Below are 14,266 nucleotides of genomic sequence, written 5' to 3' on the forward strand. Positions count from 1 at the left end.
CTGGGACCACAACGATCAATTGTAAACTGTGAGGAATCCTGGTAAAAATGAACTTTCCCAGCAGCGCCACTACAGGGGGAATTAGGCATTACACAGTGCCCATTCTCATCAAAGGACACTTTTTTAAACTGAACCCAGCACTGGCCAAGTGATGGGAAGCAGGAAAGGTTCTTTTGTTGAACATAGGGAACCTTCCCATCCAGTGTCAGACTGAAGAACATTGGGCCCACCAGAGGATTTGATTCTGAGGGCCCACCACCCTTCTCTCCCACTCAAGAGTCCCATAGCAACTGCAAGGTTTGCACTATGAACTCTCCTGAAGGAGAAGCCAGGGCCCACCGGAGGATTCTCGGGTTCTCCGGTGGGCCGGTCCAACTCTGCTCCCATCACCCAGAACTCAAAGTTCCCAATGGGTTTTCTACACTGGGCTACCCTTTTAAGTTTAGTATCTTACATAGGTGTCCTCTTGCCCACCACTTATGCAGCCTGCATGCTTAAAATCTTCTCAATGCTTCAAATTAAGGAACTTATATAATTAATAAGTCACTGCCCACACAGGGTTATTTCCTATACCAGTTCCCTGGTGAGTTATGACAACCACTTTCTATGACCTGAGCATGCAGGGCTATGACATACCTGCCAAATTGGAGAAAAAGGAAAGAGGGACACTTTTTTTCGACAATTAAGCCACACTCCTTTTGATGCCCCTACAGTACCCCCTACAAATTGATGCCCCAACTGCCCAACAAACATTATGAAGCAAATGCAGTGGCCGCCACATACGATTATGCCCATATAGTTACTCTATCCCACTGCCAAATTAAATAAAATACTCACCCTTTCCCCACATTTACTAGAGTAGATCTCTGCTCTGTGCTGTATGTATGGGAGCAGCAGGGTGAATAGTGGACCAGGGAGCTGATGACTCTCTGCTCCACCATTCTGTACAACCGCATCTGTCTCTTTGCATCCTGAAGAGTCAGAAACAGTTGAAAGAGGGACATACTGACAACACCCTGGGACATCTCCAAAAATCCAGGACTGCCACTAGATCAGGAATAATTGGGAGGTGGGGATATAGGAGTGTGCGAGAAGATGAGAAAGCACTGCTGATTGTTGATGATCAAGTAGGTGAGGCTTGGATAGCCCTTGAAGTGGGCACCTCTACTCAGGGCAATTGATGCATTTCCAACTTTTACCCTGAGTATCACCTTACCCTAGAGTAGGGTCCATGGTACCTATTTGGAACAAGTATTTGTTACTGAATTAGGAAGTTCCTGAACCTGGAATGACATCATAAACTTAGGGTGGCTGATGACATCATAAACTAAGTGTAGGAACCCCGTAATTAGTACAGAAGTACCGGTAACACAAGTGGAGGCTAAAATGGTTCCATACCTGCATACATTCACAGCCTATTGTCCAGACAAATGCACGTCACTGGATTACGTATCATTGATTCCTTGTGTCTCGTGTCATCCATTTTCAGAGTATATTAACTTTATTTTACTATTACTACAATTTGGTGTTTTCTGGGATAGATCCCAGCCTAGAATAGAGTCATTGCCTCATCTGGAAGCCCTAATTTGTCCTCATTGAGATAATTACAGTAATTATACATGGCCTTTATGCAAGTATTATGGCTGGGAAGTAATTACAACAATTATAATCTAGCTAAACTCATGCAAGACGCAATAATCTTTTCCATTCCCTCAAAGAGAAATATGTTATGTTACCTAATTAGATGGTTTAGATGAGGGCATGGAACCAGGTCCAGGTTATGGGTGGCTATATCTGCTGCTGATATCGTCATGATTTATATCACTGTTGTATTCACTATTGTAAGTGCATTGTAAAAAAATAATTTGCATTACTTAAAGGGATATTTGCTGGAACAAGCTGATTTAACCAATGAAACATGTTGAATTTGGGACAGAGACTCTCTGATTTACATAGGAATAAATACTGGCGTGCGGTGACCTGAAGCTCTCACACCTTATACTGCCAAGTATCATGGATAATATGACCTACACACACATATATATATATATATATATATATATATTTATTTATTATTTATTTTTATTTATATGTTTATCTCAAGTGACATGTCTTCTTTTAAATATTTTTGGCTAATTTGATTAAAATAATAAAAGTTATATTTTATTATCGGCTGATACAAGTGAAACAGTGGTGTATGAAAAAGGGCTTTAGTTTACCTAACGGCAGAACAGTAAATGTGTCTCTATGAATATTATTACCTCACTGACTAGTTCAGTTGCCCGTTTGGCTCTGATCATATCTAGGATGTCAGCGCTGAACTCCATGCCTTTTCCTTTAATATTTTCCAAGTCTTTCCGATACTCTTTCTTTTAAAAAAAAAAAAAACACTCAGAAACACGTACCTTACAATGCTCAATTATCACACCTTCTTATTACACTGACCTCATTTAATATTTGTGAAGCATTTTTCACCCTGATTAAATCTGGGGTATCTTCCAGAACTGTCAGACCCTTGCCTTTGATCCCTTCTTCTAAGTCCTTCCTGTATTCCTTCTAACAATGGAAATAAAGACAACATGATTTTTATAGGCAATGTTTCCCAATGAGAAGGTTGCCTGCGCCCAACAAGGTCTGTAGAAATATAATGAATACAAGTAGATAGATAGATATATAAATAGATAGATAGATAGATAGATATGGGATAGATAGATAATAGATAGATGTGCACGCCCTCATCATCTCCCGCCTCGACTACTGCAACCTCCTAGTCTGTGGCCTCCCCTCTAACACTCTCGCACCCCTCCAATCTATCCTAAACTCTGCTGCCTGACTAATCCACCTGTCCCCTGCTATTCCCCGGCTTCTCCCCTCTGCCAATCCCTTCACTGGCTCCCCATTTCCCAGAGACTCCAGTTCAAAACCCTAACCATGACATACAAAGCCATCCACAACCTGTCTCCTCCATATATCTCTGACCAAGTCTCCCGGTACTTACCTGCGCGCAAACTCCGTGTAACGGGTCTGGGAGGCGGAACCTCTGGGCTACTATACAAGGGAGCGGTCCTTGTAAGGGAGCGGGTGGCGACCAGGCAGGCAGTCACAGCAGGTGACCGGGACAGTCTCTGGGTGTACGGGCAGGAGGTCACGGCAAGTGATCAGGGCAGTCTCTGGAAGAACGGGCTGGAGGTCACGGCAAGTGACCGGGGCAGTCTCTGGAAGAACGGGCTGGAGGTCACGGCAAGTGACCGGGGCAGTCTCTAGGTAAGGGGTAGGTACGACCTGTGATGGCTGAACCTCCAGGTAGGCTAGCAAGGCAGATGGAGGATGTGTGCTCCCAGGTGAGCAAGCGAGAGTCTCTGGAATAGCAGGTGGTCACAGCACGTGACGGCGGAGCCTCCAGGTAGGCAAGCAGGCAGGTAGCGGAGAAGCGCTCCCAGGTGAGCGGGCAAGAGTCTGGAATAGCTGGTGGTCACAGCACGTGACAGCGGAGCCTCCGGGCAGGCAAGCAGGCAGGTAGCGGAGAAGCGCTCCCAGGTGAGCGGGCAAGCTGGTCCATAGACAGACTGACCGGAGTTGTAAGGCAGACCGTCGGACCTCAGGCAAGCAGGCAGGTAGCTGATGTGCGCTCCCAGGTGAGCGGGCAAGTTGGTCCTTAGACAGACTGACCGGAGTTGTAAGGCAGACCGTCGGACCTCAGGCAGGCAGGCAGGTAACAGGAAATCAGGCAGGATTAGGACAGCAAGCTGGCAGGAATCTGGCAGGTAACTGGCAGGTAACTGGCAACGGGACCTGAGGGCTGAAGCAGAGTAGAACGGTGCAACAACATTGCTCGGGCACCTCCATTTTGGAGGAGGTGCCTTATATATGGTAAAGTCCTCCGGCCATTGGCCGGGGACTCCTTAGGACGGCGCGCGCGGCCCCTTTAAGAGGGAGGGAGGGCGCGCGCGCGCACCCTAAGCACAGTGGCCGGGAAGGAGCGCGCGCTGCCAGCAGAGCGGGAGAGGGACGCCGGGCATGGAGCAGAGCGGTGAGGGGAACAGCGTCCCTGCCTAGCAGAGGGCAGGGACGCCGGCACTACAGTACCCCCCCCCTTTAGGCCCCCCCTTTTTTAGGCCAGATAGAAATTTAGCTAGGATGAGAGGGGCATGGATGTTCTCCCGGGGCTCCCACGTTCTCTCCTCAGGACCAAACCCCTTCCAATCTACCAGAAAAAAGGTCTTTCCTCTTACCCTTTTGGTGGCAAGAATGTTCTCTACCTCAAACTCGTCCTCAGCAGAAACCGGAGCAGGAGGCGTACCTGTAGACTTGGAAAAAGAGTTAAGCACCACGGGTTTGAGGAGAGATACATGGAAGGAGTTAGGGATCCGTAAGTTGGCCAGGAGTTTCAATTTATAGGCCACCGGGTTGATCTGACTGATGACCTCCAGAGGACCGATGAACCGAGGCCCTAACTTGTAAGAAGGTATCTTGAGTCGAACATATTTAGATGAGAGCCAGACTTTATCTCCTGGACGAAATTGTGGAGGATCCAGGCGTTTTTTGTCAGCGTGTCTTTTCATACGCTCGGATGACAGAAGGAGTGCGGACCGGGTACTCTCCCATATGGAGGAAAATTTGCTAACGAGAGATTCCGCAGCCGGGTTGTCCACAGAGGTGGAGACAGGAAAAGGAATCCGAGGATGCTGACCAAAGACAACAAAAAACGGGGATTTGGAGGAGGATTCGCTCTCGTGATTATTATAAGAGAACTCGGCCCATGGTAGGAGATCCACCCAGTCAGAATGGTGGGCATTAACGAAGTGCCGGAGGTAACTGGTCAGGTTCTGATTGATCCGCTCCACTTGACCATTGGACTGTGGGTGGTAAGCGGAAGAGAAGTCCAGGGTGACGTCTAGTAGTTTACAAGTGGCTCTCCAGAAACGTGAGGTGAACTGTACCCCACGATCCGACACGATGTGGAGGGGCAGGCCATGAAGACGGAAGATGTGGCGGATAAAGTCTTTAGCCAGCTCGGGTGCAGACGGAAGGCCTGGCAGGGGAATAAAGTGAGCCATCTTGGAAAAGCGGTCAGCGACCACCCAAATGACCGTACAACCGGCAGAGACGGGGAGATCAGTTATAAAGTCCATTGCTATATGCTGCCAGGGGGCAGCAGGTACAGGAAGCGGAAGGAGGCGTCCGGCTGGCAGATGTCTCGGGACTTTGTTGCGGGCGCAGGACACACAGGCAGAAACAAAGTCTATTATGTCCTTGTGCAGGGTAGGCCACCAATAGTGCCGGGCAATAAGCTGGAGGGTCTTTTTCTGACCGGCGTGGCCAGCTAGTTTAGACGAATGGCCCCAGTGTAGGATCTTCTCCCGATCAGGTACTGAAACAAACGTCTTACCGGGAGGGAGACGATTTAGACTCACGGGAGCCACCTGCATTACTCTGGCGGGATCGATGATATGTTTAGGTTCTTCCTCGAGATCGGACACCAGAAAGGATCGGGACAAGGCGTCTGCTTTGACGTTTTTGTCAGCCGGGCGAAAATGAAGAACAAAATCAAAGCGAGCAAAAAACAAGGACCACCGGGCTTGGCGCGGGTTAAGTCTCTGGGCATGCTGGAGGTAAGCCAAGTTCTTGTGGTCAGTGTAAATTATTACCGGATGAAGAGCCCCCTCGAGTAGGTAACGCCACTCCTCCAACGCCAGCTTGATGGCCAATAACTCTCGGTCTCCTATGGAATAGTTGCGCTCAGAAGAGGAGAAGAGTTTGGAGAAGAAGCCACAAGTTACCATTCTCCCGGAAGATGATTTTTGAGTAAGTACCGCTCCGGCTCCAAAGGAGGAGGCGTCAACTTCCAGGAAGAACTGCTTGTTGCCGTCCGGGCGATGCAGCACTGGGGCGGAAGAGAAGGCCTGTTTTAGGGAAAGAAAGGCCTCCTCTGCTTCGGGCGGCCACTCTTTGGGATTAGTACCCTTACGGGTGAGCGCGGAAATTGGGGCAGTCCGGGAAGAGAAGTGCGGGATGAAGAGGCGGTAATAGTTGGCGAAGCCCAGGAACCGTTGAATAGCCTTCAACCCCTCTGGTCGGGGCCATTTCTCGATGGCAGACAGTTTCTCAGGATCCATTTGTAGGCCAGTCTGAGAGATAATGTAGCCCAGAAACGGAAGCGAGGTCTGCTCAAAGAGGCACTTCTCATATTTAGCGTAGAGATGGTTCTGCCTGAGCCTGAGCAGGACCTGACGAACATCCCTCCAGTGAGTCTGGAGATCCGGAGAGAAGACCAAGATGTCGTCCAGGTACACCACTACGCAGGAGTAGAGAAGGTCCCGGAAGATGTCATTGACCAACTCTTGAAAGACGGCAGGAGCGTTACAGAGGCCAAAGGGCATTACCAGATATTCATAGTGGCCGTCCCGGGTGTTGAATGCCGTCTTCCATTCATCCCCCTGACGGATACGAACCAGGTTGTACGCCCCACGGAGGTCCAGTTTGGTGAAGATTCTAGCCCCCCTCAGACGATCAAATAACTCCGGAATGAGCGGAAGGGGGTACTTATTCTTCACCGTGATCTGGTTAAGGCCTCTATAGTCTATACAGGGACGGAGAGAGCCGTCCTTCTTTTTGACGAAAAAGAAGCCTGCTCCCGCCGGGGAGGTAGATTTCCGGATGAATCCCCTGGCCAGATTCTCCTCAATATATTCGGACATCGACCGGGTCTCAGCAGCGGATAATGGATAAATACGCCCACGGGGAGGAGAAGTACCAGGTAACAGGTCGATAGGGCAGTCGTATGGTCTATGAGGGGGTAGTGTCTCTGCCTCCTTTTTATTAAAGACATCAGCATAAGACCAATAAGGAATCGGAAGTCCAGGTAGATTAGCTGGGGTAGGAGAAGGACGGACGGGATGAACGGGAACCAGACAGGTCTTATGGCAGCCCTGTCCCCAGCGAAGGACTTCTCCGGTCTGCCAGTCAAGAACGGGTGCATGTTTCTGGAGCCAAGGTAGGCCTAGCAAGAGGGCGTGAGAGAGTCCAGGCAGAACATGGAAGGAGATACTTTCAGAATGCAGCATTCCCACCTGCAGAGTAATGGATTCGGTGATGAGTTGGATGGGGCGTGGTAAGAGCCCCCCATCCACGGCAGCAACAGACAAGGGTACAGCCAGAGGTTTGGTGGGGATGCGGTATTTCTCTACCAGGGACTGTGAAATAAGATTCCCGGCTGCTCCAGAGTCCAGTTGGGCTAGTTCGAAATAACGGTTCTCCCCGTAGACGATTGAAACTGACAACAGCAGGGATGGAGAGGATTTATTCTTGTCTAGGTGGACCTCTCTGAGCGAACCTAGACACAGGCGTTTCCCGACCTCTCCGGGCAGGCACGGATCCGGTGCTCCTTACTGCCACAGTAGAAGCAGGTCCCCTCGGCACGGCGTAAGTCCTGACGGGTCTTGACCATCTTGGTCTGGTCGACCTGCATAGGCTCAGGAGGGTGTACATGGTTAGAGACAGAAGGAGTGACGGGTTTCTGAAAAGTAGGAGCTAGACGTGGTAACCTCCTCTCACGGGTGACCTCTCTGGCACGCTCCTGGAACCGTAGGTCAATCCGGGTGGCAAGAGTTATTAAGTCATCGAGAGTGGTAGGAATGTCCCGACCGGCAAGTTCATCTTTAATACGGCCGGACAGACCCTCCCAGAAGACGGAAACCAGAGCGTCGTTATCCCAGGCCAGCTCCGAGGCAAGGGTACGGAACCGTATGGCATATTGGCCCACGGTGAGACTTTCCTGACGGAGGCGTAGCAACGATGATGCGGATGAGGTCTTCCGTCCGGGTTCGTCGAAGACTTTCCGGAAAGCCGTGAGAAAAGCAGGCAAGTTGGACACCAGGGGGTCTCCTCTCTCCCATAGAGGATTTAGACAGGCCAGGGCCTCCCCGGTGAGATGGGACATGATGAATGCAATTTTGGCTCGGTCGGAGTTAAACTGGTGGGACAATAGTTCAAAGTGCAGGGTGCACTGATTTATGAAGCCCCGAGCCTGGGCTGAGTCGCCTCCGAAGCGAGGAGGTGCAGAAAGCCGAGGTCCGGGGTAGGATATCATGGTGTTAGTGGACAGCGGAGCTGCCGGATTGCGAGACATGGCACTGGCGGAGGTTGTTGGTGGAACAGTCAGAGTGTCCAGGCGAGTATTGACATTCCGCAGGTGACCCAGGATGGACTCCTGTTGGGACCTTTGACGGGACAGTTCATGACACAGGTCCGAGAGCGAGGGAGCTTGGGTGCCACCGGGTTCCATGGCCCGAGCAAACTGTAACGGGTCTGGGAGGCGGAACCTCTGGGCTACTATACAAGGGAGCGGTCCTTGTAAGGGAGCGGGTGGCGACCAGGCAGGCAGTCACAGCAGGTGACCGGGACAGTCTCTGGGTGTACGGGCAGGAGGTCACGGCAAGTGATCAGGGCAGTCTCTGGAAGAACGGGCTGGAGGTCACGGCAAGTGACCGGGGCAGTCTCTGGAAGAACGGGCTGGAGGTCACGGCAAGTGACCGGGGCAGTCTCTAGGTAAGGGGTAGGTACGACCTGTGATGGCTGAACCTCCAGGTAGGCTAGCAAGGCAGATGGAGGATGTGTGCTCCCAGGTGAGCAAGCGAGAGTCTCTGGAATAGCAGGTGGTCACAGCACGTGACGGCGGAGCCTCCAGGTAGGCAAGCAGGCAGGTAGCGGAGAAGCGCTCCCAGGTGAGCGGGCAAGAGTCTGGAATAGCTGGTGGTCACAGCACGTGACAGCGGAGCCTCCGGGCAGGCAAGCAGGCAGGTAGCGGAGAAGCGCTCCCAGGTGAGCGGGCAAGCTGGTCCATAGACAGACTGACCGGAGTTGTAAGGCAGACCGTTGGACCTCAGGCAGGCAGGCAGGTAACAGGAAATCAGGCAGGATTAGGACAGCAAGCTGGCAGGAATCTGGCAGGTAACTGGCAGGTAACTGGCAACGGGACCTGAGGGCTGAAGCAGAGTAGAACGGTGCAACAACATTGCTCGGGCACCTCCATTTTGGAGGAGGTGCCTTATATATGGTAAAGTCCTCCGGCCATTGGCCGGGGACTCCTTAGGACAGCGCGCGCGGCCCCTTTAAGAGGGAGGGAGGGCGCGCGCGTGCGCCCTAAGCACAGTGGCCGGGAAGGAGCGCGCGCTGCCAGCAGAGCGGGAGAGGGACGCCGGGCACGGAGCAGAGCGGTGAGGGGAACAGCGTCCCTGCCTAGCAGAGGGCAGGGACGCCGGCACTACACTCCGATCCTCACAAGATCTCCTGCTCTACCCCCCCCTTATCTCATCTTCCCACAATCGCATACAAGATTTCTCCCGTGCATCCCCCTACTTTGGAACTCTCTAACCCAACACATCAGACTCTCGCCTACCGTGGAAACCTTCAAAAGGAACCCGGAAACCCACCTCTTCCGACAAGCCTACAACCTGCAGTAACCACCGCTCCACCACATTACTGCATGACCTCCTCTACCCTCACCTATTGTATCCTCACCCATCCCTTGTAGATTGTGAGCCCTCGCGGGCAGGGTCCTCGCTCCTCCTGTACCAGTCGCCAACTTGTATTGTTCAAAATTTATTGTAATTGTTTGTGCTATGTATATCCCTTTCACATGTAAAGCGCCATGGAATAAATGACGCTATAATAATAAATAATAAAAATAGATTTGAAGATAGATAGATATGAGATACATAGATAAATATGAGAAAGAAAACAAATTATAGTCATTCTATATGCCTAATAACCATAGTACCATATGTTCATTAGCCAGCCGCAATAGCAATGTACAACCAGCAAAGTGCATGTGCATATAGATCACAGCTAAAGATGCTTGAACATGATAAAGTGCAAGTGCAGGATCCCAGGGGACAGCCACAATGCGCGTTTCACATTTGCTTTTCACAGGGCACTTGCACTTTATCATGGGTAAGCATCTATAGCTGTGATATATATGCACATGCACTTTGCTGGTATATTGCTGCCTCATGAACATATGGGACTTATATAATTGGTGATTTAGGCTATTAGGCATATAGAATCACTATAATTTTTTTCTCTTCTCATAACTTCTTTAAAATCTTGGTCTGTACATTACAATTGATTATTTGCCCGTGTGTTTATCCCAGGGTAATATTGTATAATATTGTATCTTCTTCATGTTCTCCTCTTTTCTATTGAGTGTGATTTTTGTAAAAAAAAATGTTTGTGATTAATAAAGTTATGTGAATTGATTCTATATATTTGAAGTCAGCACTCCAATTTTTCAACTTTTGAATTTTTTATTATAGTAGTATTAAGTAGATGGAGTTATAACTCGTACCTCGCTGACCAGGGTCATCGCATGTTTTGCATGCAAGAATGTTGGGGTGAGATCTAGGTCCGCTGAAGCTTTTCCCTTGATTGCCTCTTCAAAGTCTTTCCGATATAATTTCTGATCATTAAGAAAGCATAAATGGGGTGTTGCAGTTATACCGATTAGCTGGTTATCAGCTATGAAAAGCAGTAAATAAAGAGATTAAAGAGTTAAAAAATAGACAAAAATAACGCACAACACTAATTAAAGGGTCTGAAAACAAAGCTTTTTCCTTTTCATCCACAGATTGTGTGTGTTCTCAGTCCCATTCATTTCAATAGTGCTGAGCTGCAATACCAGGCATAACCTAGATGCAGGTGTGGCGCTGTTTCTAGAAGAAGTTAGTATGGCAAACTCAACCAGAACTCCTGACAGTAATCCTTCTACTAACCTCACTCTGAATTTTTTGAGCCTCCTTTGAAACGTTGTACGATGGAGTGTCCACAAATTCCAGCATGGACCTTCCTTTCGATTTTTCATACTCCTCTCTGTATTTGACCTAAAGAATAACATATAATTATGAATTATGTCAACATGAAAGCTAAGTACATCCTCTTTTAATTCTATGGTTTTACATATGAGGACAGGTCCTTAGAAGGACTTAAAATTAGGAATAATATATATTTGCTGGAGTGCTCTGGATCATTGTCGTGTTGAATGTCCCAAAGGACATTATTTCAGAATTCTTTTGATTTGTTAAGCTGCAACTTTGAAAACGTTAGTTGTGCAGCCATGTTCTTTTTAGAGAGATGAGGATTTCTCCTGCAACCCTAGCAAAGAAGCCATACTAGTATTTTTCTAATTGTACTGTCATGAAATTAAAGATTTAACATGCTAACTAAAGCCTTTAGAGTCTGAGCTGTAGCTCTTGAGTTTTTCGCGATTTCTCTGAGCACGGCAACATTTGATTTTGGTGTAAATTTTCCAGGACCTCTACTCCTGGGTAGATTGTCAACTGTCTTGAATGCTTTTCACTTATGAATAATCTTTCCCGGCAGAGAATGATGGAACCCAAATTGTGTGAAATGGGCAGTAACTATTCCTTTTTTAAGATCTTTGCTGAGGTCTTTCCTCCTTGGCATTGTTGTAACACACACCTGATTTTCCATTTTACAACTTTTCAAAGTGTTTTACGCCAGATTTCTTTAGTAAACACTTTGATTAATTAGGAACTAAGTTTTAGTTTCAAGACTTCTGAACTTTTAGACTTTTTAGAAATATATTTTTTCATTATCTTGTATTATGGAGATAGTACTTGCCTGACTTTGCAGTACAGCATTCTCTTTATGATGAATCTGTTCTGCTGTATCCAAGGCAAAATGATAATTCCCCTTATTTTCCTCAAATTGTTTCTTATAGACTTTCTGAAAGATGGAGAACATGTGAATTAGACGTAATGTAAAAAGGTCAAATGATCCATTAGAGCAAACCTCTAGGTAAACGTTATTATTTCTATGCAAATACTTTATCAGATTCTAGACTTCTATTTTATCCCATTTCCACTATGTAAAGGACCCTATACAGAGATAAAATTTGTCCAAACCTGCCAATGTCTCATACACAGGCAGAATGAGCACTCCAGCATCAGAAGAGATATCTTATCAGCTGAACAATCGTTCGGCCAACAATTATAATGTTGTGTATGGGGGACTATAGTCCTCTTTTTTGTACTATTACCTAAGATATTACCTGAAGTGGTTTCAAAGGAGGACCCAAGGAGACATAAAACTGTAATCTCTCACAAGTCCCTTATCTACATGTTTTCCATAAATTTAAAACTTTACAAAAGTCAGATGTTTGACATATAAGTTTTGTTAAGTAGAGTTTTAAGGTACGTTGAAAGTAAAGTATTTTTGGTCTGTGTGTTCCCTATGTGCACAATGGATAGCACATTGACCAATGTTAGCCTATTAGCTCAACGCGTTTCAAGGTAATCACACCTCTTCATCAGGACAAACCACAATGATCTGTCCTGATGAAGAGGTATGATTATTTCGAAACGCGTTGACAAATAAAACCGCATCTGGTTTCCTATCGTATATTGGATCCTCGGCAGCGCAGGTTTATATCCACATTCATCTCCAAGTTTTCTAACGATCTTATGGTGGATCTTCAGCATCCGTCTTTGCTTATAAGCTAACAAAGGGTGGGCATATCCCGTTTTACTCTTTCTTTTGTAATCCGGATAAGACCCCTATTGCGCTTTTTGTCAACCAGTTTTTATCTACACATGAGCCTATTTGCTAGTGCTCATAAGTAATTTTCCATACATATCGCAGGTCCTTTCAGGTGAGAATGTGCTGGTCTAGTGCAAATTATGAACCAGACTATAGAATGTAAATAGAAGGCACATGTCCGCTATTCACACTGAGCCGGTCACATCCACAAACTGCGGGCAGTAAGAACTGCAGCGTGGCTGCACAACAGCAACCAGGTATATTACTCTCTGAAACGCTCTGGCATTTCAAAGAAAATATACTTTGAAGATGCATCCAGGAACCATAGCCGGAAGAGGAGACTAGTTTGGCGCCGCCCCTAGCCGGCTATTCACAGCGCTGCTACAGCTGATTGACAGGTCTCTCCCTTGCATGTACTATCGACTCCGGCTGGATCTTCAAAGAATGATATACCTGCCTGTTATCTTGCAGCCAGGCTGCGATTCATGCTACACGCAGTTTGGGCAGCATGAATTTTCTTACAGGTTCCCTTTCAGGAGAATAAGTACTTTTACAGAGTTCCAACTACAGATGTATAGTATATGTCACTTTAATTCAAAGATTACCCTCACCATAGTATGTCAATCACAGATGCCCCTGGCCACAGTCACACTGAGCCCCATTCCGGCCCCCTATCCGTTACTCCATGGCCACTTCTGAATAATGAAACCTGTGTTTTGGCTTTCTGGGCCGACTCAGTGTAATATCATGGGACGTCATGACCAATGCACAGTTAGGTCCAGGCCGTACTGAATTTTGGAAGTCCTATTACATTCATTTTATATTGTTGCAGCAGATAATGTGGTCTAAAGATACATTTGTGGCCTCACTGGTTACAATCATACTGTACCGGTTCATAGGATGGTGTTAGTGAGAATATAATGAGTATTCTAGAGAAATAATGAGGGTTATAGCCAGGATTAAGTTAGGGATAGTAAAGATTGCTAATAAATGATGAATTTAGAGAATATTAGGAATCAACCCGTCTGCTTACATTGCTTTGTAGCTTGGTGACCTTTAGAGCATGTTCCAGGTGGAGCAAGTTGGGAAGATCTACGGATGTGTCATGTATGGTGTGCTTGTCTTTCTTATACTTCACCTGAAAAATAGGGAAAATATATTATTATTATTTATTATTATAGCTCCATGGCGCTATACATGTAAAAAGGGGTATACATAATAAAAGGTACAATAATCATGAACAATACAAGTCACCGTCTGGTACAGGAGGAGCAAGGACCCTGCCCACGAGGGCTCACAGTCTACAAGGGATGGGTGAGGATACAGTAGGTGAGGGTAGAGCTGGTCGTGCAGCAGTATGGTGGAGTGAGGGTTACTGCAGGTTGTAGGCTTGTCAGAAGAGGTGGGTCTTCAGGTTCCTTTTGAAGTTTTCCACGATAGGCGAGAGTCTGATGCTTTGGGGTAGAGAGTTCCAGAGTAGGGGGGGAAGCACGGGAGAAATCTTGTATGCGATTGTGGGAAGAAGAGATAAGAGGGGAGAAGGAGATCTTGTGAGGATCGGAGGTTGCGTGCAGGTAAGTACCGGGAGCCTAGGTCACAGATGTATGGAGACAGGTTGTGGATGGCTTTGTATGCCAGGGTTAGGGTTTTGAACTGGAGTCTCTGGGCAATGGGGAGCCAGTGGAGAGATTGACAGAGAGGAGAGGCCGGG

General features: G+C 47.5%; 1 protein-coding gene across 7 annotated transcripts in view; it reads right to left on the reverse strand.

Annotated features, from left to right (window-relative positions):
- The window catches only part of NEBL (nebulette), a 292,333-nt gene that overhangs the window by 34,112 nt on the left and 243,955 nt on the right, over window positions 1–14,266 (reverse strand). For 5 of the 7 annotated variants that reach the window (XM_073677481.1, XM_073677486.1, XM_073677480.1 and 2 more), the window contains 6 exons: window positions 13,589–13,693; window positions 11,638–11,742; window positions 10,770–10,877; window positions 10,346–10,456; window positions 2,446–2,556; window positions 2,262–2,369 (listed from right to left, as the gene is read on the reverse strand). The exons of 1 other annotated variant lie outside the window; for it this stretch is intronic. In XM_073677481.1, the coding sequence (XP_073533582.1) occupies window positions 2,262–2,369; window positions 2,446–2,556; window positions 10,346–10,456; window positions 10,770–10,877; window positions 11,638–11,742; window positions 13,589–13,693 (648 nt within the window). The remainder of the gene's footprint in view (window positions 1–2,261; window positions 2,370–2,445; window positions 2,557–10,345; window positions 10,457–10,769; window positions 10,878–11,637; window positions 11,743–13,588; window positions 13,694–14,266) is intronic. One more of the 7 variants, XM_073677483.1, reaches the window with a different exon arrangement.

The sequence above is a fragment of the Phyllobates terribilis genome, unplaced genomic scaffold (assembly GCF_046119375.1).
Source record: "Phyllobates terribilis strain yellow unplaced genomic scaffold, ASM4611937v1 Scaffold_4__5_contigs__length_816908805, whole genome shotgun sequence".
NCBI classification, from domain to species: Eukaryota; Metazoa; Chordata; class Amphibia; order Anura; family Dendrobatidae; genus Phyllobates; species Phyllobates terribilis.